Source organism: Felis catus, chromosome D4, assembly GCF_018350175.1.
Source record: "Felis catus isolate Fca126 chromosome D4, F.catus_Fca126_mat1.0, whole genome shotgun sequence".
Lineage (NCBI taxonomy): Eukaryota > Metazoa > Chordata > Mammalia > Carnivora > Felidae > Felis > Felis catus.
In genome coordinates, this window is record NC_058380.1 from 87,185,778 (window position 1) to 87,210,946 (window position 25,169).

Consider the following 25,169-nt stretch of genomic DNA (forward strand, 5'->3'; position numbering starts at 1 on the left):
AGCACTGTACCAATCCCACATCTTAGCCCCCCCGGGATTTCCAACTTTCCGACCAGGATCCATGGTAAGAGATGCTCACATCACAAACCCCACGGAGCACAAACATGGAATCCGTGTTCTCCTTCCGGTGTGGTCAATCACAGGACTTCCCAGCCTACCCTGCCCTGCCTCATCCCACTTTATTCTTTGGAAATATTTGCGTAGTCTCCGCAGGTGGATTTCACACACTATTAGTGCATCTGTCGGCACCACAGCCGGACCACCAGGCCTCCCATCAGCCACTTCTGGCCTCCGACAACCTTTCTTCTGGCCCTACCTGGTGGCCACCTCTTCAGGGAAATGGAGGGAGAGGCTGAGAGGCTGGATGAGGAGGCTGGTGTGTGGTCTGCAGGTTGGTTGGGAGCAGAGGAGTCAGGCTTGGCCGAGTTGAATTTGCATAACAATAAATAACTGTTCCATCGAAAATCTGTCCTTTTCTTCCCAGAGCCCCACAATGCCTCTGAAGATACACAGAGCTGCTGAGGCTCAGAAAGGCTAGTGACCTGCCCAGAGTCACACAGCAGCTAATAGCAGAGCTGAGAGGCAAAATCAGCTGGTGGACATTCCGTGGTGATTGGGTGACGGGGACAGGGGACAGCCAGGCTCAAATGCCCTACAGAGTCCAGCTGCCCTCTGGGTTGGGTCTCTCAGGTCCTGATCCCCAGGCCACCACCCTCGGGTCAGCAGGAACCTGGGACCCTTTTTTGTCCTGACTCTCTTGGTCTCATCCTCCTGGCATCCGCCCCTCCCCTCCCCGCCCCCCCCCCGCCCCATACATACCCCCCAGGCCCGCTCCTGCTCTGCCCTGCCTTTGCGTGAGACTTGACCTCTCCTGGCCTCAGTGGGGGTGTTGGGTCCAAGAGTCTGCCGGTCTGTGAGCCAGGAAAGAGTAGTGCCCCCTCTCCCATCCTGCCTCCTTGTCATTTCCTCCCTCCAAGTTGGACTCTACCCTACCTGCCAAAGCCTGCGAGGCTGCCCAGCCTCCCTCAGACAGAGGACTGAAGGCGGCAGCCTTCACGAGGGGAGTTTGAAAGAAAAAACGGTCCCATGCTTTATAAAAACAACTACCAACTTTTTTTTTTTTTTTGAAGTACAGGCCAATGCCGCTGGCCAAAGGCAGGGAGGGATTAAGAAGATTCCCTACATGGGGTGCCTGGGTGGCGCAGTCGGTAAAGCGTCCGACTTCATCCAGGTCACGATCTCGCGGTCCGGGAGTTCGAGCCCCGCGTCGGGCTCTGGGCTGATGGCTCAGAGCCTGGAGCCTGTTTCCGATTCTGTGTCTCCCTCTCTCTCTGCCCCTCCCCCGTTCATGCTCTGTCTCTCTCTGTCCCAAAAATAAATAAAAAACGTTGAAAAAAAAAAAGAAAAAAGAAGATTCCCTACATTTTTCTTACACACCTTCCCACTGCAATCCGTTGTGTCACTAGTAACAGTGGGCACATGCTCCTTTCATATTTAGAAGAAAAAAGAAATTAACCTCGGCACATGCCCAGTAAAGAGCTGCCTGTATCTCACCTTCTCTTACTCCGTACTAAGTGTGAAATAAAATCCGTGGAAAGCCCTGAGCCGGGTGCCTGGGTAATGGCGGTAGCTTTCCTAAGGCTACCTAAGGCACATGAGTCATAAGGCACATGAGTCACTGCACCTGCACCCGCACCCCCACCCCCGCCACAGCCAAGTGGGGGTGAAGCTGAGATTCGAACCCAGGTCTGCTGCTTCAAGTCTCACCTTTCACGGGCAGTGGCTGCAAATCTCACAGTCCTGGCAAGGCAGGGGGCCCTCCTGGGTTCCCCTGAGTTCCTGCAAACCCAGGGACGTCCCGCCCCGCCCCCAAGCCCCCACACCCGACGGGACACCCGCACACCTCCCCAGCCCCGCGGAGCTCACCATGGGTTGTGGTCAATCCCGTCCAGCCTGCGAGCTTGCACCCTCTTGGCCATGGTGAGCTGAAGACAGAGCGAGCAGAAGAAAGTCAGAGTGGTGGATGTGCAGATCTTTTCTGGCCACAGTCCCGCCCCTCTGGGGGGCAGATGCAGATCCGCACTCCCCAATAGCAGGATGGGCTCCAGCCAACCCTCGCACCCGGCTCCGCCCCATCCCAACAGCCTCACTGGCCCAACCTGCCCGTCTGGACTCCGCGTGCTCTGAAATGGACCAGATTCAGACCAGATTCAGGCCAGCTGAGGAGGAGGGGCAAGAGGAAGGGGGAAGAGGGCAGGAGAAGCACAAAGGTAAAGGTGACAGCAGCAGGTTCCCTTACAGAGGTCTGGCTAAACTCAGAACAATCTTGCTGGGCTCATTGTATAGATGAGAAAATCACATTAAAAAAAATATATATATATACATATATAGGATGCAGCTTAGGTGTTACCTCCTCCAGGAAGGCTTCCCTGATCTCCCCCAGATTTCCTTGCCTTCTTTCTGCTCCCACAGTATCCCATCCTCCTCTATCACAGCGTATCAACTGCCTGTTTTCTGCTTTTGTTTGTTCGTTTTGGTCTGCCTTTCCCACTAGACCATAAGGTCCCGGCTCATAGTTTTTTGTCTGCCTTTCCCCAGATCGTGAGCTGTCCCAGGGCCTGGAACAGAGGAGACACTCTGTGAACACTGAACTTTGGCCATATATATATATATATATACATATATATATTTGTAATGTGATTTTCTCATCTATAAAATATACCTAATATATACATATATATTTAAAAAAATTTTTTTTTTCAACGTTTATTTATTTGTGGGACAGAGAGAGACAGAGCATGAATGGGGGAGGGGCAGAGAGAGAGGGAGACACAGAATCGGAAACAGGCTCCAGGCCATCGGCCCAGAGCCTGACGCGGGGCTCGAACCCACGGATCGCGAGATCGTGACCTGGCTGAAGTCGGACGCTTAACCGACTGCGCCACCCAGGCGCCCCTACATATATACTTTTAAAATCTGTACACCCAGTGTGGGGCTCAACCTCACAACCCCGAGATCAAGAGTCACATGCTCTACTGTCTGAACCAGCCAGGTGCCAGAGAAAATCACTTTTGATAATATTTATTAATGTATTATACTGACATCAATAAAACAGACTACAAAACAGCATGTGCGGTATGTAACTGTGTTTTGGAAAAGATGTCCCCTAATATATATTTGCATATACATACACTTTTCTGTGACCATGTACGAATAGATAAAAAAAGAGTTTGGGGGGCGCCTGGATGGCTCCGTCGGTTGAGTGTCCGACTTCGGCTCGGGGCGTGATCTCACAGTTCGTGAGTTCGAGCCCCACGTTGGGCTCTGTGCTGACAGCCTGGAGCCTGCTTCGGATTCTGTGTTTCCCTCTCTCTCTGCCCCTCCCCCACTCGTGTCTGTCTCTCTCTGTCTCTCAAAAATAAATAAACATTAAAAAAAATTTTTTTTAATTTCTTAAAAAAAAAAGCAGAACAGAGATGAGTTGGGGTGGCGGTGGGGGGGGACAGAAAGTGGACTTGAGGGAAGTTTGAGGTGGGGTATAGAGTAGGGGGTGGAGGGGCATAGAGAGAGAGAGAGTACAGAAGAGGTGAATGGAGTTGAATGGGTTCAAGGAGATAAAAATAACGGGGGAACCGCGGAAACTTGGGAGGGCAAAGGCATGACCTGCAAGGATGTCACACGGTAACTGCATAAGTGAGGAAACAGTGCCTGTTCTTGCTTGGACTACTGCATAACGTACTCCTCGGCCAATGTCGATTGAGCAACTACCTCGTCCCGAACCTGAACCTGAACCCGGGGCTGGGCTCCGGGGATGATGGGGAGGCAGCCGCACAATGCAGACTGTTCAGATGCAAAGCTCTGAGTTCTACAGTAGAGGCGAGAGCAAGAGAGGGGTCCCCAGCCAGGCTGCAGTCCAGGAAGGCTTACTGAAAGAGGAAGCTCATGCACAGCTCTGAAGCCAGGACCAGGCCAGATCCCAGGGGCCCCAGGTTAAGCGGCAAATCACACGGGGCTGGAGCACTTACAGTCTGGTGCAAGCACCGAGTGACAGAAGTTCCAGCCTTCTTTCTCTGGAGGGGCCCCATCAGCTGTAAAGAGATGGCTGCCACATTCCTGAACATGCCTCCCAGAGCCTCCGGACACTGGCAACTTCCCCTCCAGGGGCAGAAGAGAGGGAGGAGAATGCTCTGGCCAGAAAACGGCTCCGAGCCCAGGGCGTGGGTCCCACACACACAGCTCTAACAACAACAACAACAACAACAACAACAACAACAACAGGAAGGGCAATTTTACTGAGTGGTCACTGTGTGCGAGGTGTGGCAACAAGTGCTTTTTTTTTTTTTTAAGTTTACTTATTTATTTCTTAAAAAAAATTTTTTTTTAATGTTTACCTTTATTTTTTTTTTAATTTTTTTTTCAACGTTTATTTATTTTTGGGACAGAGAGAGACAGAGCATGAACGGGCGAGGGGCAGAGAGAGAGGGAGACACAGAATCAGAAACAGGCTCCAGGCTCCAAGCCATCGGCCCAGAGCCCGACGCAGGGCTCGAACTCACGGACTGCGAGATGGTGACCTGGCTGAAGTCGGACGCTTAACCGACTGCGCCACCCAGGCGCCCCTTTTTACCTTTATTTTTGAGACAGAGAGAGACAGAGCATGAGCAGGGGAGAGGCAGAGAGAGAGGGAGACACAGAATCAGAAGCAGCCTCCAGGCTCTGAGCTGTCAGCACAGAGCCCGATGCGGGGCTTGAACTCATCAACTGCGAGATCATGACCCGAGCCAAAGTCGGACGCTCAACCGACTGAGCCACCCAGGCGACCCTAAGTTTATTTATTTATTTTGAGAGAGAGAAAGCACAAGTGAGGAAGGGACAGAGAGACAGGAAGAGAGAGAGAATCCCAAGCAGGCTCTGCACTGTCAGCACACAGCCTGATGCAGGGCTCAAACTCATAAACCGTGAGATCATGACCTGAGCCAAAGTCGGATGCTTAACCGACTGAGCCACCCAGGAGCCCCACAAGTGCTTTTTTGCATGATTATCTCTCACACCTACAACTCCTCCATCCCCAGCAGTCAGAGTGACCCTTTCAAAATGTAAATTACCTCTAATGAAAAAAAAAGATCCAGGGGAAGATCATGGATGGCCCCTAACATCACAGGGAGAGTCAACCCCACATTTTGTGCTGACTCTGAAAACACACACACCTCCTGCAAATTATTCCTGTGCTAAAACCAAATCTAAATCAGATCATGCCTTTGGATTACTAGAACACAAGGGACAGAAGAACATGTTAAATGACACCATGGAGAGGCGATCCACAAATGACCCTGCTTCTTCAACAAATAAAGTGCAAAGGAAAAACCTATCTCGGGCACGATAGGTTAAAGGAGACTTAAAGGTATGCATTTAAAAAGTGAATGTCTTGAAAAGCAAGAAAAATATTGACAGACTCACTGCACAAGTTCAAAGCTTACTGAAAAGCTACTGGAACCAAAAAAGGGTAGTACTAGCATAAGGACAGACACATAAATCAATGGAATCGAATTGAGCATCCAGAAATAAAGCTCACACATTTATGGCCAATTGCCATCTAACAAGAATGGTAAGAAAATTCAGTGAGGCCAGAACAGTCTTTCAACAAATGGTACTGGACAACTGGTTATCCACAGGCAGAAGAATGAATTTGGACCCCTACCTCACACCATACACAAAACTAACTCAAAGTGGATCACAGACCTAAATATAAGAGCCCAAACTATAAAACCCCCAGAAGAAAAGAGGAGTATATCTTTGTGATATTTTTTTAAAGGAATTTTTTAAAGTTTATTTTGAGGGAGACTGAGACAGTGCGAGTGGGGGAGGGGAGAGAGAAAGGGAGAGAGAGAATCCCAAGCAGGCTCAGCCCTGTCAGCACAGAGCCTGACTCGGGGCTCAAACCCACAAACCGTGAGATCATGACCTGGGCAGAGACAGAGAGTCAGACGCTTAACCGACTGACTCCACCCTGGTGCCCCATCTTTGTGATCTTCAGTGAGAAGACAATTTCTTAGATACAACACCAAAGACACAGGCAACAAAAAGAAAAAACAGAACCAATGGATTTCATCAAAATTAAAAACTTTTGTGCCTCAAAGGATACCATCAAGAAAAGTGAAAAGACAAAAGTATGGGGGGAAAATATCTGCAAATCATAAACCTGAATTTCTCCAAAGAAGATAGATAAACGGCTAACAGGCACATGAAAAGGTGCTCAGCATCCTTAGTCACTGGGCAAAGGCCACTTTATGCCACTAGAAGGCTGCTACAAATAACAAGGATAATTACAAGTGTTGTAAGGATACAGAAAGTTTATCAACTAGAAACTCAATGGCAAAACAAATGCCCTTTATTTAAAAAAAAGTTTTTTAATGTTTATTTTTGAAAGAGAGACAGAGGGCGAGTGGGGGAGGGGCAGAGAGCGAGAGGGAGACACAGAATCCAAAGGGAGACACAGAATCCAAAGCAGGCTCCAGGCTCCAAGCTGTCAGCGCAGAGCCCGATGCGGGGCTCGAACTCACGAACTGAATTGTAAGATCATGACCCGAGCGTCAGGATGCTCAACCGGCCAAGCCGTCCAGGCACACCAGCAAAACAAGTTCCCTTTAAAGTAGGAACGAAATTCAAAGAGGTCTCTATCGTCACTTCCTTCAACACCATATTGGAAGTCCTAGCTGGTGGGACAAGAAAAGGAAGTTACGTGTTTAAGACCCAGAAGAAATAATACCACCACTATCTGCAAGGGGTATGGCTGACTGCACACAGTGATTCAAACAAATACACAGACGCTAAAACTAACCAAAGCTCAGCAAGGTGGCTACAGTTAAGATCAAAATGCAAAAAGAAACTGCATTGCCACCCCTCCCCCAAAACGCCGTCCCCGTCTCTCTTTGGCCCAACTGCCAGACGGTGCATTAAATAGTCTTGGGCACCAGGAAAAAAACCAACCAACCAACCAACCAATCAATCAACCACAAGAGTCAGATAATTACAATTTTTTTTTTAACGGCTATTTAGTTTTGAAGGGCAGAGAGAGGGGGACAGAAGATTTGAAGCGGGCTCTGCGCTGACAGGCTGACAGCAGCGAGAGCCCGAGGTGCGCCTTGAACTCACGAACTGTGAGGTCATGACCTGAGCCAAACTCAGTTGCTCAGCTGACTGAGCCACCCAGGTGCCCCAGACAATTACAAATGTTTAAAGATGTTTCAAGAATTGGGGCGCCTGGGTGACTCAGTCGGTTAAGCACCTGACTCTTGATTTCGGTTCAGGTCACGATCTCATAGTTGATGAGTTTGAGCCCCACGTCGGGTTCCGTGCTGACAGCACGAAGCCTGTTTGGGATTCTTTCTCCGCCTCTCTCTCCCGCTGTCCCGCTCAAGCTCCTGTTCTCTCTCAAAACAAATAAATACACTTAAAAAAAGAAAGACGCTTCGAGGATGCTGAGAAACTGGAACCCTGGCGCATTGCTTCTGGGAATGTAACATGGCAGCTGTGCCATTGTACATTTGGCTGTTTTACTGTGGAAACAGTTTGGCAGGGTCCTCCAAGTTTACACATAGACTCCCCGCATGACCCAGCAATTCTACTCCTAGGTGTAGACTCCGGAGAAATGAAAACTATGCCCACGCAAAGATTTGTACGTGCATTTTTACAGCAGCATTATTCATAATAGCCTAAAGCGGAAACCATCTGTCAGTTGATGGACGTCAGTTGATAAACCAAATGTGGTACATCCACATGATGGACTAGCATTGGGCAAAAAAAGGGAATGAGGTTCGGCTACAACACGGATACACCTGGACACGTTATGCTAAGTAAAAGGAGCCAGTCACAAAAGCCCACAATTTACATGATTCCATTTGTATGAAAGAGGCAAAGCTATAGAGACAGAGTAGATCAGCGATTGCCTTGCCCTGGGGGGGGTGGGAGTCTGAGGGTGGGAATGGGGAATGACCGCTATGGCTACTGGGTATCTCTTTGGTGCGAGGGACAAATTCTAAAATTAGACTGTGGTGTGAATATACCATAAGCCAGTGAACAGTACACTTTAAATGGTTGAATTATTTGGTATGCGTGTCGTTCTATCTCAATAAAACTTTTTAAAAAATCACCAAGGTTTAGGGACACCTGGATGGCTCAGTTGGTTGAGTGCCCGACCCTTGGTTTTGGCGCAGGTCATGGTCTCGAGGTTCGTGGGTTTGAGCCCTGCGTCGGGCTCTGCCTTGTCGATACAGAGAAGACTGCTTGGGATTCTCTCTCTCTGCCCCTCCCGTGCTCACTTGAGTGCGTGCTCGTGCTCTCTCTAAATACATAAACTAATTAATTAACTAATTAATTAACTTTAAAAAAATCACCAAGGTTTAGGGGCACCTGGCTGGCGCTGTGGGTGGAGTGTGTGACTCTTGATCTTGGGGTCATGAGTTCGAGCCCCATGTTGGGTGTAGAGATTACTTAAAAATAGGGGCGCCTGGGTGGCTCAGTCGGTTAAGCATCCGACTTCAGCTCAGGTCATGATCTCACAGTCTGTGAGTTCGAGCCCCGTGTGGGGCTCTGTGCTGACAGCTCAGAGCCTAGAACCTGCTTCAGGTTCTGTGTCTCCCTCCCTCTCTGCCCCTCCCCAACTTGTGCTCTGTCTCTCTCTTCTCAAAAACAAATAAACATTAAAAAAAATTTTTTTAATAGATAAAAATCTTTAAAAAAAACAAAATAGGGGCGCCTGGGTGGCTTAGTTGGTTAAGCATCTGACTCTTGGTTTCAGCTCAGGTCATGATCTCATGCTTCGTGAGTTCAAGCCGGCGTTGGGCTCTGACATGACAGTGCAGAGCCTGCTTGGGATTCTCTCTCTCTCTCTCTCTCTCTCTCTGCCCCTCCCCCTATTGCTCTGTCTCTCTCTCTCTCAAAAATAAATAAACTTAAAAAAAACATTTGCAGTTCATGAGTTTGAGCCCCGCGTTGGGCTCTGTGCTGACAGCTGGGAGCCTAGAGCCTGCTTCGCATTCTGTGTCTCCCTCTCTCTCTGCCCCTCCCCTGCTCGCACTCTCTCTCTCTCTCTCTCTCAAAAATAAATAAGCATTAAAAAAATTAAAAATGAATAAATAAAGCAAAAAAAAAAAAGGCAGTGCCCTTGTGGTGGCCACAGGAATGTCTCTCTGACTGGCAGGAGCCTGATTGAGGGGAATGGCTGTACTCAGAAATCCATCCATCATCCTTAGCACTAAGGCAGTGAAAGTTCCCAAAACATATCCGTGGCAGAAATCTGAATATGGCCTGTACATCAGGTGACGTCACTGAATCAATGGTCAGTTTCTTTGGGGTGATGACGAGGGCTGTTTGTGTTGGGGGACAGATCGCATTCTTAGGAGGCACGTGAAGTATTGAGGAGTGAGGGGTCAGGACGCCTGCAACTTGCTTTCAAAAGATTCAGCAAAGACAGCCATCCACAAGGGCAGGGCAGCGAGGGAGGTGTTAGCAAATGCGGGTCGCTGCGAGCGAGAGCTGACGCTAGGTGGGAGGCACGGTGTGGCCACTGCACGGTTCTTTTGCCTTTTCTGTAGATCCGACTTTTTCGGAACAGAAAGCTGAGAGGCAAAGGGGGCAGGTGTACCAACCAGACGCGGTGCGCGGGCACCTGGGAGCGCGAGCGAGGAAATGACTGTCGAGGTGCCACCCTCGCCCCCCAAGACAAGCGCTCAACAAAAACCCACTAAGGTGCTTATTCCCTTATGAATCTCTTAGGAGAGTTTGGTGACTGATTGAGAAAGCAGGGTTACAGGAGAAGGAAGAATGAGCTGAACTGGACCTCTCTGACCCAAAGATGTGGGGCTGAGAGCCAGAGAGAGAGAGAGAGAGAGAGAGTGCACACACTGGAAGAGTGTGGGCAGAGAACACCCCACCTCTGCTCTGGGGAAACAGAAACAAAGAGGCTGCTTGGTTTTGAGCTAGCCACCCCAGGTTTGCCAGGTAATGGTGCCCTAGCCTCCCTTGGGACCCGGCCCCTGTCCTCTGGGAGCTGGACTAGGCTAGTTAGGACTAGTTAGTCTTCATTTCAGGCTCGAATCTGTGCCAGGCAGCAAAGGTTGGGCAGAGCACAGCGTCCTTAGCCAATGGTCCTCAGGGAGTGGGCTGTGGGACGCCGGGTGGGAATGCCACAGCGAGGCTTCATAAGACTTGTAAATATCTAGGTGCGCCTTGCTGGCTAAGTTGGTTAGGCAGCTGGCTCTAGATTTCGGCTCAAGTCGTGATCTGATGGTTTGTGAGACTAAGCCCTGCATCAGGCTCTGTGCTGACAGTGTGAAGCCCGCTTGGGATTCCCTCCCTCCCTCTCTTTCTGCCTGTCCCCTAATCGCACTGTCTCTCTCTCTCTCTCTCAAAATAAATAAATAAACTTAAAATTAAAAAGACTTGCAAATATCTAGACACCCGCTGTGTGGGCTCCACTGAGGGTTCCCAAATGTTAGGGGTGGGTCTGAGGGACAAACGTTAACACTGACCAGGTATTGTAGGGTATGAAGACATCCTTCATTTGTTAGCTGTGCTAATGGTATTGGGGATTTCTTTCTTTCCTCTTAACAGTCCTCATGCTTCAGAGATGTATCCTGAAGTATTTACGACAAAATATTTGGGATTTGCTTCAAACTAATCCCAAATGATCCAGACGGTGGAAATAGGAAACGGATGGGGGGACAGATAAAGTAAGCTGGGCCATGGATTGAGACTGGGAGGGTCAGTATACTCTGCTCTCTACTTCTGTATGTATTTAAAATGTTCCCGGGGCGCCTGGGTGGCTCAGTGGGTTGAGCATACGACTTCCGCTCAGGTCATGATCTCACGGCTTGTGAGTTTCAGCCCCGCGTCAGGCTGGCTGCCGTCAGCAGAGGACCTGCTTTGGATCCTCTGTCTCCCTCTCTCTCTCTGCTTCTCCCCCACTCGCATTCTCTCTTTCAAAAATAAATAAACATTAAAAATATTAGTAATAAAAAATAAAACGTTCCACACCCACGAGGAGGAAGTCAGAGCCACAACATGGAAGGAGGCTGGGCCCCTGATGCTGGAGGAACCATCGCTTATCTCTGGATTTAGTTGGGGCTTGAGGGGAAGGTAGATCTTGCTTAAACTGCTGTTATTTGGGGTTCTCTTTCATTCACAGCAAATTAGGCCTCACCTAATTTGATTGCTAAACCCTGTCAATCAATACCGTCAGCTCCAAACCACAGAGAGCACAGCCGTGATTGAAAACGGTAAGAGTGAGGGAATGTGCACACCACGGGGCTGTGAGGTCTCAGCGAGAGGGTGTTAGAACTTATTACAGGATTTGGACTTTGGTGGAGTGATTTGGGGGAGGGTCCAGGGAAGCAGGACTTTGGTCTGGATTGGCGCTTTCAGAAGCAGGGATCACTTTACGGTTGGATATCACAAATCTTATCTGTAGGGAGGCGGGCTGGAGCGAGGCTAGCTGTCACAGGTGTAGAAGCAGCCCCCCACATGTGCCAGGAGAGGGGGCGCTAGGTTTTGTGTGGCTTCGAAGACGTCCACGTTGGTCTGTGTTCAGACGTGATTACAGAATGTTCTTCCTGGATATCGATGTTCTGTGCGGTTGTCCACGTTCAAGAGAACACAAGTCCTATCTTTGGGTGCCAGGCCAGCTCCTGGATTCCAGAAGCTACTTTTCTCTTCCTAAATCCTCGAACCAAGAATAAAATCCAAAGTCTTTACCGTCTACTAGAAGGCCCTGTACAATCAGATGTGAGGCCACCTGTCCCGGGTCACGTCTTGCCCCTGTCCCTTTCACTTGTTTTTCCTCCAGCCACACTTGCCATTCCTGTCTACTCGGGTCCCTGTATCCACTCTCCTTCTAGAGCGGTGTCAGAGAACTTTTCCGGTATGGGGCCAGGGTCAATACTGTGGGCTTTGCAGGACATCCCGTCTCTGTCACAGCTCCTTAGCTCTACCGTTGCAGGGAGACAGAAGCCTTGGACAACACATACACCAATGAAGGAGCTTGCGTCTCAGTAACACTGTATTGAAAAACCCCGGTGGCAGACCAGGTCCGGACTGTGGGCCCTCCTGGAATCTTGAACTCTCAGACTCGTCCACACTTAGCCTCTGGCAATTTCTCAGTCACGTTTAGGTCTTCCCACCCCTGAACGGGGCCCATGCGGAGGTTTCTGTTCCGGTTAAGTTGTGATTCTCTGGATCTGCTGGTTCTTCTAATTTTGGGGGCAGTGGTTTGCCCTGTGACCTCACTTCTCTAATGGGTCTAAGGAGAGGTGTTGGTTTCTCGGTTGGTTCAGCTTTCTGCTTCTTAGGATGGAGTGATGACGTCCCAAGCTCTTTCTGTGTGGGACTGGAAGTCGGAAGTCCAATATAGCCTGCCTGTTCACATAACCTCGTAACTGTCAGTATAATACTCTAACTTCACTATAAAGGAGAAATGAAGGAAAATAATTTAGAACCCAATAGTCAGGCTTGCCCACCCTAGAAGATTCCATGAAGTAGACAGCTGCTTCACCTGCTTTTAAGAAGTTCAGTCTGACCAGTGCAGCTACTTAGCCTGTCCCTTCTAAACCCTGACCCAGCCCAGGCTCTTCCCTCACAGTCACCCAAAGCGTTTCTGAGCACTGACCATCAGCCATCTGTCCAAAGGTGAGACACCTCCTTCTTATGTTCTTTAATTGTCAGCTGCGTCCAGAAGCTTTAATCTTCTCCGGTCGTGCCCTGGCTTAGGGGCTGAGACTACTGTAGGGACCAGATGCTGGCAGGGCCCCACCATACGAGCTGCTGGGCCCCGGGCGAGGGTGGAGGGTTGAAGTGGGATGGGGAGGCAAGAGGCTGACAAGCACTCCCTCCTTCATACATCCAGCAAGTATTTCCTGACAAGCACAAAGGCACGTGTTATGGTTTGAAATGTGTCCCCTGAAAGTATGTGTTGAAGAGTCCCGAGCCCCAGTGCCTGTGAATGGAACCTTATTTGGAAATAGGGTTTTTGTAGAGGTGACCAATGTAGGATGAGGTCATACTGGACCTTAATCCAGTATGACTGGTGTCCTCAGAAGAAGGGAGAAGATGGGGCACCTGGGTGGCTCAGTCAGTTGAGTATTGGACTTTGGCTTGGGTCATGATCTCACGGGTTTGGGGGTTCGAGTCCTGCATCGGGCTCTCTGGTGTCAGCACAGAGCCTACTTTAGATCCTCGGTCCTCTCTCTGCCCCTCCCCCCTGCTCATTCTCTCTCTCTCTCATTCTCTCTCAAAAATAAACAAACACTAAAAAAAATTTAAGGGTGGTTCAGTCAGTTGAGCGTCTGACTTCGGCTCAGGTCATGATCTTGTGGTTCATGAGTTCAAGCCCTGTATGGAGCTTGCTGTGGTGGGCGTGGAGCCCGCTTCGGATCTTCTGTCCCCGCCCCCCACCCCCACCCCGCCTCTTCCCTGCTTGCACTCTCTTTCTCAAAAAGAAGTCTTGAAAAAAATTAAAAAGAAGGAGAAGAAGGAGGAGAAGGAGGAAGAAGAGGAGGAGGGGATAGAAGAGACACAGACACACAAGGAAAAAGCCATGTGAGGACGGAGGCAGAGATTAGGGTGAGGCATCTTCAAGCCAAGGAACAGTATGGACTGTTGGCAACACCACAAGCTAAGAGAAAAGCACAGGGCAGATTCTCCTCTAGAGCCTTCAGAGAAAGTATGGCCCTGCTGACACCTTGCTTCTGGATCTCTAGTCTCCAGAACTGTGAAAGAAAAACTTTCTGTTGTGTAAAACCACTCAGCTTGGGGTACTTTGTTTCGGTAGCTTCCGGAAACTAATGCGCTGGGGCACTAGGGGGCGCCCTGGGCATCTGCCCCATAGCTGGGAGTTTGGGAGGGCTCCCCACACAAGGGGGCATTCAAGCTGAATCCCAAAGCTGGGAAAGTGTGCCAGGCAGAGAGGATGGTGCAAAGGCCCGGGAGTGGGAGAGCGCTAGGAGATCCCAGGAGCCGAGAAGTCAGTTTGGCCAGAGTTTACTCTCTAATTTCTCAGAACTGAGTCGCTTCCCAGGGGAACCCTGCAGGAAGTATTCCCTGATCCCCGTAGCTAAGACCCAGAGCTTGCAGCAACAAAGGGTAGTGTGATTCTTATCCGAGGAGGGATATTCCACAGTGTGTCATACCAGGGGGAAGGTGCCAGCATGCTTCAGCCTCACTCGGCCCCGGGACATGAAGCCCATGGCCAGGTCTGAGTTCAGCGCTGTTCAGCGCTGGTCACAGCAGACGACTTGTGCCTGCCGCATGTTCTAGGGGGACCAACTGTCCTGCTTGCCCAGACTGAGGGGTTTCTCGGGACATGGGATCTTCAGTGCTAAAACTGGGAGCATCCTGGGCAAATGGGGAAGGCTGGTCTCCTTGGATTGGCCGAATGCAGGATGGCTGCTCCTGTTCTGGGCCCAAGGTTCTGCTGACTCCTCTAGAAGGACCCTTGTCTGCTGCCTCCTGACCAAAATCTACGGGTGTCCAGCGGGCTGATCCTCTCTCTGACACCCTTGCCCACATCATTACACGTCTATGAATTCTGCCCTTTCTCCTAAAGTGACTACATCCAGGGGTGCCTGGGTGGCTCAGTCAGTTAAGCGTCCACCTCTTGGTGCGTTGGGCTCCACATGGTCAAAGCCTGCTTGGGATTCTCTCTGCCTCTCTCTCTCCGCCCCTCCCTGGCTCACACTCTCTTGCTCAAAATAAATAAATAAACTTAAAAAATAAATAAATAAATAAAGTGACTACAGCTCCTTTGCCTTAAACTATGCCTTTATCATCTCACTGGATTACAGCACCGGGAATGATATTAATACAACCAGCTCTAATCTCCTGAGTGCTTACTTTGTACCAGACTCTGTGTTAAGGACTGTAGGTCATCAGACCCTTTTCTAAAAATGTTTATTTATTTATATTTGAGAGAGAGAGAGAGAGAGAGAGAAAATAAGCAGGGGAGGGGCGGAGAGAGGGAGACACAAAAGCCAAAGCAGCCTCTGTTCTGTCAGCACAGAACCCAACGTGGGGCTCGAACTCACAAACTGTGAGATCGTGACCTGAGCTGACGTCAGAGGCTTAACCAGCTAAGCCACCCAGGCGCTCCGATCATCAGACCCTTTTAAAAGCCCTGGAAAGAACGTGCTTTCCTCACCTCCATTAACAGGCAAAAACACGGTAATAAACATAATATAACAACTAACGCTCACATTGAGCTTCTGGAGGTCGAAGGAGGGTCCGCACCACCCACTGCCCGGTACAGGGCAGAAGGTTACACTCACAAGGGAAAAGATCCCACCCAGCTCATGGCCCTTCCCCCTCCTCTGCCACAACCTCAGCCCCTCTCACCCTCTCTGGGCACTGCCTGCTCTGGGGAAAGGTGGTGTCTTGGGGTTGGAGGTGGCCAAGGCCCCCTGGCTTCACAGAGGGCAAGGAGAGCCCGTGCTGGATGAGGATGTACTTAACCAGTCTGGCCGCCTCGGGGCTCGAGCTGGAAACCAGGCTCCGGCTTTCACTGCAGGGGACAGTCCTGTAGGCGGTGGTGCGTGTGTCCTGGGCGAGTCTTGGGGAATGGGAGTTAGCATCACGCTGCACCCTCTGTGGGGCAGATCTGTCCTACTGCTGCCAGACCCTTTGTGCCTGCCCGGGACTGAGCCTAGAATAGTCCCCTGCGGGAAGGAGTAGAACACAGACTTTGGTATCCCGCAGATCTTGGCCGTGTGAGCTGAGGCAAGTCACTTCACCTCTCTGAATGTCAGTCTCCTTGTGGATAAAATCAATAAAAATAAGATAATTCATGGAAAGCATTTTCCTTAGTGCCCGGCACATAAAAGATGCCCAGCAAATGATAGATATTCCTAACAGAGTGGGCACTTAATGAATGCTCACTGGGTCACTAGTGAAACTGTGACATGTGGGGCTAGATGTGTGTGAATTCACTTACGTTCATTGGCAGGGCTGACTTCTCTATCAGACCTCTGCAGAAGGCATAGTGCTCAGGACCTGCCATACGTTGAGGAGCCCATGAAAGTGTTTTAATTTATTTTAAATTTTAATTTATTTTATTTTATTATTTTTAATTTTTTAATGTTTAATTATTATTATTATTATTATTGAGAGAGAGAGCTAGCATGAGCAGGGGAGGGGCAGAGAGAGAGGGAGAGAGAATCCCAAGCAGGCTTGCGCCATCAGCACAGAGCTGGACACGGGACTTGATCCCACAAACCGTGAGATCATGACCTGAACCAATGTCAAGAGCCAGCCACTTAACCAAATGACCCACCCAGGCATCCCGAGTTTTATCTTAAAATAAGGGGGGAAAAGGGAATATAATAACGATGAACGTATAATAACAAATCCAGTCTAGATGATGTTCATTCTTTATACCTCATGGTTGTAAAATACAATTTATACTTCTTTTAATGGAGAAAGGGCCCCATGAAAGTCACAATGTGACCTTGAACGTAGGTAAATTGTTTGTGGTTACGACTTCACGCGCAAATATGAGTGGCTGTATTTGAGCATGTGCACACATCTCTGTGTCTGTCTGTGAGCATGCAGGTGTAGTGGGGGCAGTTTCCAGAAACTTGAAGGGGAGGGAGAAGGCACTGAGGGTCTGATCCAAGGCCAGGAAGGGACAGGTAGCCCTGTGGGTGGCCCTCACCCAGGAACACCACCAGGTGTTCAAAGTGGTGCCCTGGGCAAGGAGAGGGTTTGAAGGACTTGTTGTTCTGGAAGATGCCAGCAGGGGGCGCAAGGACCCGGCACTGCCTAGACTTCAGCCTAGTTGGCCCTGGGACTCCACACATTTGGGCAGAGGGTGACCTTTGTGCCACAGGAGGGTACTGTGGCCTCACTGCACTGAGGGGGCCCACAGCGGGGAGCGTGCTTGTCCGGGCCTACCGTGAGGTGGGCCTGCTGACCTTCCAGTCCAGAGTCCTCCCACTGACTGGGACGACCCAGGGACCGCCAGGGGCCTCATCACAGGCACCTGGTGGCTCTGCAGGTGGCCTTTCTCAGACCCCACTCGCCTCCAACTCCCCATGCCTCACCCCTCAACCTCTAGGAAGCCGACTGCTCTATAGCCCTGAGGTCTGTCCTAAGACCGAAGACCTTTTATTTACTGCACACTTTCTCTGTGCGAGAACCATCCGTGTTCCATCACTTTAAAATCCATGAGAAAGGTTCCATCAAGATGTTCAGGTTACATGAAAAAGGCAGGTTGATATCAAAGCTGACTACAAAGCTTCAGTAACCAAAATAGTGTGGTACTGACTCGGACATATAGACCAAATGACTAGAACAGAGAGCCCAGAAACAAACCTAAATATCTACAGCCAGTTGATTTTTTTTTTTAAACACACGTCTTTTTTTTTTTTTTTTTTTTTTTTTTTTTGTAATCTCTACACTCAACGTGTGGCTTAAACTGACGACCCTGAGATCGAGTCGAATGCTCTAATGGCTGAGCCAGCCAGGCACCCCTGGTCAGCTCACTTTTGACAAGGGTGACAAAACAATTCAATGGATTCAAGAAGAAACAATCTTTGCAACAAATGTGCTAAGACAGCTTGATAGCCACACACAAAAGAATGGAGTTGGACTTGAAGGGAATCAACGAACTTGACCACATTCTTGCTAGTGTCCTTTGATGCACAAGTTTCAATTTTTATGATGTCCAAACATAGAACTACCTTACAACCTAGCAATTTCACTCCTAGGTAATATACTGAAAAGAAATGAAAATCCACACTCACACAGAAACGTGTACACGAACGTCCGCAGGAGCACTGTTGATAATTATCAAAAGGTGGAAATCATCTACGTGTCCATCAGTGGATGAACGAGTACACGGTGGTATGTCCGCACAACGGAATATTATTCAGCCATAGAAAGGAACAATAGACATACCGACTCATGCAGCAGCTTGGCTGCGCTTTGAAAACATACTGAGTGAAAGAAGCCAGACATGGGAGGTGACAACAGGATACGATTCCTTTCATAGGTGACATCTAGAATAGGCAAATCCATACAGTCTGAAGGAGGTCAGTAGTAAACAGGAGACAGGAGGGAGAGACGAGGAGTGATCATTTAATGGGTAGAAGTGTTTTTCTGGAGTAATGAGAAAGTTTTGAAACTAGAGAGGAGTGGAGGTTGCACACAACGTCGTGAATACACTGAATGCCACTGACTTGTACACTTTAAAATGGTTGATTGTAGGCTATGTGAATTTCACTTCAATTTTTATAAAGTAGGGTGATAAAAAATAGCTGTTGAAGAACAATATAAGCCCATTTGCCTTTTTTATTTAAAACGTTTTTTTAATGCTAATTTATTTATTTTGAGAGAGAGCCAAGTACAAGCAGGGGAGGGGCAGAGAGGGGGAGGGAGAGAGAGAGAGAGAGAGAGAGAGAGAGAATACCAAGCAAGCTCTGTGTTGCCAGCCACCCTGGGATCATGACCTGAGGTGAAATTAAGAGTCAGACACAAAAAACTCAGCCACCCAGGCGCCCCTAAAGTGTTTTCTTCCTTTACAAAAATGTATCAGTGGGATGCCTGGCTGGCTCAGTGCATCTAACATGCAACTTTTGACGTCAGGGTCCTGAGCCCAAGCCCCACGTTGGGTGTAGAGCCTACTTTAGAAAATGCGGGCACCCTGGTGGCTCGGTCAGTTAAGTGTCTGACTCCCGAGTTTGATCCTACGGTCATTGGATCAAGCCCCGTGTCGGGCTCTGTGCTGAGTGTGGAGCCTGCTTGGGATTCTCTCTCTCCCTCTGCCCCTCTTCCCCACTTGCAGGCTCTTTCTCTCTCTCAAAAAAATTTTTTTTGTAAAAAAAAAAAAAATGTATCAAGCAGGTGCCTGGGTGGCTCAGTCAGTTAAGCGTCCGACTTCGGCTCAGGTCATGATCTCATGGTTCATGGGTTTGAGCCCCACGTTGGGCTCTATGCTGACAGCTCAGAACCTGGAGCCTGCTTCGGATTCTATGTCTCCCTCTCTCTCTGTCCTTCCCCTGCTCACACTCTTGTCTCTGTCTCTCTCTCTCAAAAGCAAACATTAAAAAATTTTTTTTAAAAATGTATCAAGTATAATCTTTAGGGTGGCTCTCCAAAGGAAACAGAATCACTCTCTCGAAGAGATACCCATACTCCCATGTTCATTACATTATTCACAATAGCCAAGATATGGAAACATCCTATGTGTTCACGGATGGATGGATAAAGAAAATGTGGTTTATGTGGGAATGCAAGCTGGTGCAGCCACTCTGGAAAACAGTATGGTGGTTCCTCAAAAAAACTAAAAATAGAACTACCTTACTACCCAGCAATTGCACTACTAGGCATTTATCCAAGGGATACAGGTGTGCTGTTTTGAAGGGACACATGCACCCCCATGTGTATAGCAGCACTCTCGACAATAGCCAAAGGATGGAAAGAGCCCAAATGTCCATCGATGGATGAATGGATAAGAAGAGGTGGTCTATATATACCATGGAGTATTACTCGGCAATCAAAAAGAATGAAATCTTGCCTTTTGCAATTACGTGGATGGCACTGGAGGTATTATGCTAAGTGAAATTAGTCAGAGAAAGACAAATATCCTATGATTTCACTCATACGAGGACTTTAAGAGATAAAACAGATGAACATAAGGGAAGGGAAACAAAAATAATATAAAAACAGGGAGGCGGACAAAGCATAAGAGACTCATAAATATGGAGAACAAACAGAGGGTTACTGGAGGGGTTGTGGGAGGGGGGATGGGCTAAATGGGTGAGGGGCATTAAGGAATCTACTGCTGAAATCACTGTTGCACTAGATGCTAACTAATTTGGATGTAAATTAAAAAAATAAAATTAAAAAAAATTTTAAAAGATAGGAAAAAATAAAAAAAAATAAGGTATACCATTATTATAAACACTATTTGTATTCAAACGTAATGTCAACATGACAAGTCATTTGCTCAGAGAGTCCACAGTATCACAGGCAGAAAGCATGAGGTACCTGAGAAAAAAGAATACAAAGGGATTCCTGGAGGACAGCATAATTACCCCAACTACAATGAAGAAAGAATTCATTTGTTTTATATGTGGGTGTTTAACATGAGTAAGATTTGACGATGGTCAAGGGGGAGATTCCGAGGAAAAGAAACGGCCAAAGCAAAGACATGTGGCCAGGAAATTATTAAGTTTGTACAAGGAACAGCAAGAACTTTGGGCAGAGAAACGGTAGAGAGCAGTGAGAAACAGAATTACTAAGGTTGGTCATGTTTTTGCTTGTTAGAAAACACACACACATAAAGGAAGGACACAGATTACTTTTGTTGTTTTCAAATGTGATTCCTAAATGTCTTGTAATAACACTAAAGCACCACACTACATCGTTGTCAAAAACCCCAAAACATACACACATGCAAACCCACAAGTGAGGAGATGTAGAGCACTGGTTCAAATGAGTGTAATTCACCGTCCTAGTCTAACTGCAAGGAAAGAATTAAAAGCAAACGCATTCAAAATCCTTCACAGCATGCTAACAAAGGAATATTTAAAAATGGAGTTCCAGAAGCTTGTCATTTGATGTCCTATAATGTTTTAGTGATGCGATTATCCTCAAGCATGCTATTATGAAGAAACAGTAAATCTGATGTGAACTGGAAAAAAAGAGAAAGAAAATGTGGTTTATGTATATAACGGAATGTTACCCAGCCTTAAAAAAGAAGGAAGGTCTGCCGTTTGCTACACCACGAATGAATCTGGCATTGAATGCTGGGTAAAGTAAGCCAAAGGCAGACACTGTGTGGGGTCATTTAGATGCAGAATCTGGGTGGGAAAAAGTTGAACTGCTGGAAACAGAGTAGAATGGTGGTTGCTGGGCTACGGGGTAAGGGGAGTGGGGAGAGGCTGATGAAAGGGTATAATCTTTGCTAAAAGATGAATGAGTTCTGCGGACCTAATATATAAATGGTGACTAGAGTTGATAATCCTACAGTGTCTAATTTTTCAAAGTTTATTTATTTATTTTTAAGAGCGAGAGAGAGAGAGAGCAAGAGGGACAGAGAGAGAGAGGGACAGAGAGAATCCCAAGCAGGATCAATGCTGTCAGCGCAGAGCCCGACGCAGGGCTTGAACCCACAGACCGTGAGATCATGACCTGAGCCAAAGTCGGTCGCTCAACCGACTGAGCCACTCAGGTGCCCCCGGCACCCCTGTATTGTACAATTTAAATCTGCTAGGAGAGTAGATCTTAAGACTTTTCACCAAGGGGGGTGGGGGGGAGAAAAAAAGAAAGATAGCTATGTAAAGTGATGGATGTATTAATTAATTTGATTGTGGGAATAACTTCACAATATATACACATATCAAATCATCATGTATAATTTAAATGTATCACAAACTTAATAATTTTTTAATTTTAATTTTTTTGAGAGAGAGAGAGAGAAAAAGAGAGAGAGAGAATCCCAGGCAGGCTCCACAATCCACACAGAGCCTGACTTGGGGCTCGATCCCATGACCCTGGGACCTGAGCTGAAATCAAGAGTCGGACACTGTACCGACTGAGCCACCCAGGTCCCTCAAATGTATTACAGTTTTATTTGTCAATTATAACTCAATAAATCGGGGGAGGGGGGAATTACTGAGAGTAGTTTGAACAATGCTTGCTTTCTAGTTGTGTAACTTAGGATACGGAACAAGAATCTTTTCTCAGCATTGATGAGTGAGCACACTCCTTTCTGAGTTTAGATCAACTACAACGTCATGAAGTACATCCGGGAGTTCCTTTCATGTGCCGGCATCACTTCCTCTGAGACACCTTCATCCTTCATCAGAGCCACATTCGTCACCTATGTCGATCAATTTGCCTTCACTAAGTGTCTCTGGTTGCACATCTGGCGTTTCTGGAACAGCAGCGAGCTACTGTGTCAACATCCCCACAACGGGCTATTTCTTTTATCACCCCATTTACACTCTGCATATCTTTGCTGCACTTTTCGTCTGTGTTGGCCGGTTCCTTCATCTGATGATCTGGTTTTGTAGCCTGTCGTCTGGGTTTATCACTGGGAGACAGAGGTCAACACGACCCCGAGCTTTGGGGTCGGTGTGTGAACTGAATACCGTGCACCGTGACCAATCAGGGTCAGGCTTTGGAAGAAGCAACGTGATTAGTCACTGACCACCAAGCACACCCGATATTGCCGTAGTCACGGGTGGACCGAAGGGTAGGAAGGTTTGTACTTCATGCAACTGCTCATAGTTCATAGAACAGGGCAATGAAATCTGAATCGTGTTGTTGAGACACTGGCGTTATTTCACTGAACCGCGGTGTCTGAAACTCGTTCTGCCGTGCAAAGCAAGGACAGCTTGATCATGTATGTATTTGTACAGAAGGCTGTTTCCAGGAACACCACTAAATTATTAATAGTGGCTTTCCCTGGGATTGGGTTTGGGGTCTTATAAACTTGTCTACTTTTTTTTTTTTTTTTTTTTTTAACAAGGCTGTAAAGCTCTGGAATCAGACAGACCTTGGACTGAAGCCACTTACTAGCCGTGTGACTTTTTGCAAAGTATTAAACCTTTCTGAGAAGCGTGTCTTTTTTGCTTTTAAAGTTTATTTATTTATTTTGAGAGAGAGCAAGGGAGGGGCAGAGAGAGGGGGAGAGAGAGAATCCCAAGCAGGCTCTGCACTGTCAGCGCACGGAGCCCCCACGCAGGGTTCAAACTCACGAGCCGTGGGATCGTGACCTGAGCCGAGATCAAGAGTCGGAGGCTTAACTGAATGAGCCGCTCAGGCGTACCTCCCCACACACTTCTTTTTTTCTAAGAATCATTTCTGTGTAGGAACGACGGTAGCACCTGCCTCACAGAGTTGTAGCGAGAAGCCAGTGAGAGGACACAAGAAAATCGCTTAGCCTGGTGCCTGCAGAGAGTCTGTGCTCCACAAATGTCGTCATTGTTATCATCAGTCCTCAACTATTAGTCCCGTAAGCATTGTAGGCAAGGCATGCGCTATGGCAGCACTGGGGAGGCCAGCCCCGCCTGGAGGGGAGCAGAAATGCACCAGATGACCTTTAGGACACCTTCCAGGGCCGCTCCCTGCGGCCTCTAAGGTCTCAGGCTTCCTTGCTGCCAGGCCAGGGGCTGGGTGCCAGTGGTTGGTGCCCTCCCCCAACACAGAACTCTACCAGCTTGGGCAGATCCTGGGCCACCTCTTGGCCAGCAGGTGAATGACCCCTCGAGAAATGCCTCAGTGACGAAGTCTCCGGTGGCTGATGTCAGCCACGTGTCCCATTGGATCAGTCTTGCCAAGAAGCCCGCGTTAATACCAGATCCAAAGCCCTGGTAGCTGGCCTTTGGAGTTGGCCTGAATGCAGACAGACTCTGCGGGTTCTATGTTCTCTCCTCTTCCCAGCGTACAAATTGTTTGCTTTTGTTTTTTTGTTTGTAACTTTTTATTTTGGGTAGGCTCCATGCCCAACGTGAGGCTTGAACTCATGACCCTGAGATCAAGAGTCGCATGCTCTACCAACCGAGCCAGCCAGGTGCCCCTAATTTGTTTTCGGATAGACGTCTGTGGCCCTGCCCTGCATGCCCCCCAGTCTGATCTCCCTGGCAGGGTCCAGTCTCAGCCCTGCCTCGTCTCTCCCTCCGTGTCCACTTGGGCCTTCCTCTGAACTCAGAGATCACCTACTCTACATCTGACCCCTGCACTTCTGTAATCTTTTTTTTAATTATTATTATTTTTTAATGTTTATTTATTTTTGAGAGAAGGAGAGAGACAGAGCATGAGTAGGGGAGGGGCAGACAGAGAGGGAGACACAGAATCCAAAGCAGGCTCCAGGCTCTGAGCTGTCAGCACAGAGCCTGATGCGGGGCTCGAACTCACAGATCGTGAGATCATGACCTGAGCCGAAGTTGGACACTTAACTGACTGAGCCACCCAGGTGCCCCAGCACTTCTGTAATCTTGAGAAAAACCTAGTAGGAAGGCACTATCATCCCTATTTTTCTCAAAGGAGAACAACAAAGGTCATTCAGCTGAGAGCCTACTTTGGGATTCAAATCTTAGGGTTTGCAGGCTTCCAAAGTCCAAAGTCTTGCCCCAAACATCGCTCTTTTCAGGAGGTGGGTATTGACCTCTGTTGGCTCCCCTGGGGACTGGAGTCATGTCCTTTGGGCTTCCATACCACATGGCAGCTTGCGAGGCAAGCAAGGGGATTTTGGCTTGGGCCCACATCACCTAAGCCCATTCTATGCAATACAGAGAGTTGGTTTTAGTGTTTCTCAAAAGGGGCACACTTAGTATTTGGGGTGAGTCCGTTCTCTACTGGGAAGATCTATCCGGTGTCTGGAAGGATGTTCAGCATCCTCTGGGCTCAAAACGTCAGATGCTCCCAGTTACTGAGAAGCCAGAAATGATGGTGCCTCTGGAGAAGGGGCCTGGGGAAGGGGTACCGTGCCCAGGCAAGACCAGCCTGTTCCACGAACAATCCCAGAAAACGAAAGCTTGGACCTGGATGGAGTGGTCCCAAGCTCCACTCTGGACCGTGCTCATTCCACACCACAAGCCAGATCTCTAGGCTCAGTTTCCTTGTCTGTACAAGGGGGCGGCCATAATGCAGTCATTCACAGAAGATTCAAGACAGGTCCTGGCCCACAGGAACCCGTCAATAAGAAGCCGTTGACACTGAAACAAATATGGTGTCCATGAAAATTAGTTAATCAAGCAGGGCAACAAAGTCTCATGCCAGAAAATGAACCTTGCCTTTTCTTCCTCTTTTTTTTTTTGTTTCTCTCTCTCTCCCTCTCTCAAATCTAAAAGCAGATAATCCCTACAAGACACATGTTTCCTGAAAACTTGTTGAGTCAATGGTTCTGACCCAAGGGAAGTGACAACTTGTCCGGAGAGATCTAACAAGCACACTGACTTACACATAGTTTTCCCTAGACTTTGGAACCGGCAAAGGAGAGAGAAATGACTTCTGAACACGGGACTCAGACTCACAATCCTGAGATTAAGACTCCCATGCTCTACCGACTCAGCCAGCAAGGTGCCCCTCTATGTTTCTATTATTTCATGCCTGGCAAGAACATTAGAAAGAGTCATACCAGTTCTACAGATGGAGAAACTAAGGCTCAGAGCAGGGAA

The 25,169-nt window shown here is 48.3% G+C and overlaps 1 protein-coding gene across 8 annotated transcripts in view; it reads right to left on the reverse strand.

Moving 5' to 3' along the window:
• Positions 1-25,169, reverse strand: part of KYAT1 (kynurenine aminotransferase 1) — a 34,448-nt gene that overhangs the window by 6,772 nt on the left and 2,507 nt on the right. For 4 of the 8 annotated variants that reach the window (XM_006939536.4, XM_006939537.4, XM_045043926.1 and 1 more), the window contains 2 exons: positions 4,026-4,238; positions 1,927-1,985 (listed from right to left, as the gene is read on the reverse strand). In XM_006939536.4, coding sequence (XP_006939598.1) covers positions 1,927-1,985; positions 4,026-4,121 — 155 coding nt within the window. In that variant the 5' untranslated portion in view covers positions 4,122-4,238. The remainder of the gene's footprint in view (positions 1-1,926; positions 1,986-4,025; positions 4,239-25,169) is intronic. The other 4 variants (XM_006939538.5, XM_003995952.5, XM_045043929.1 and 1 more) reach the window with 2 other exon arrangements.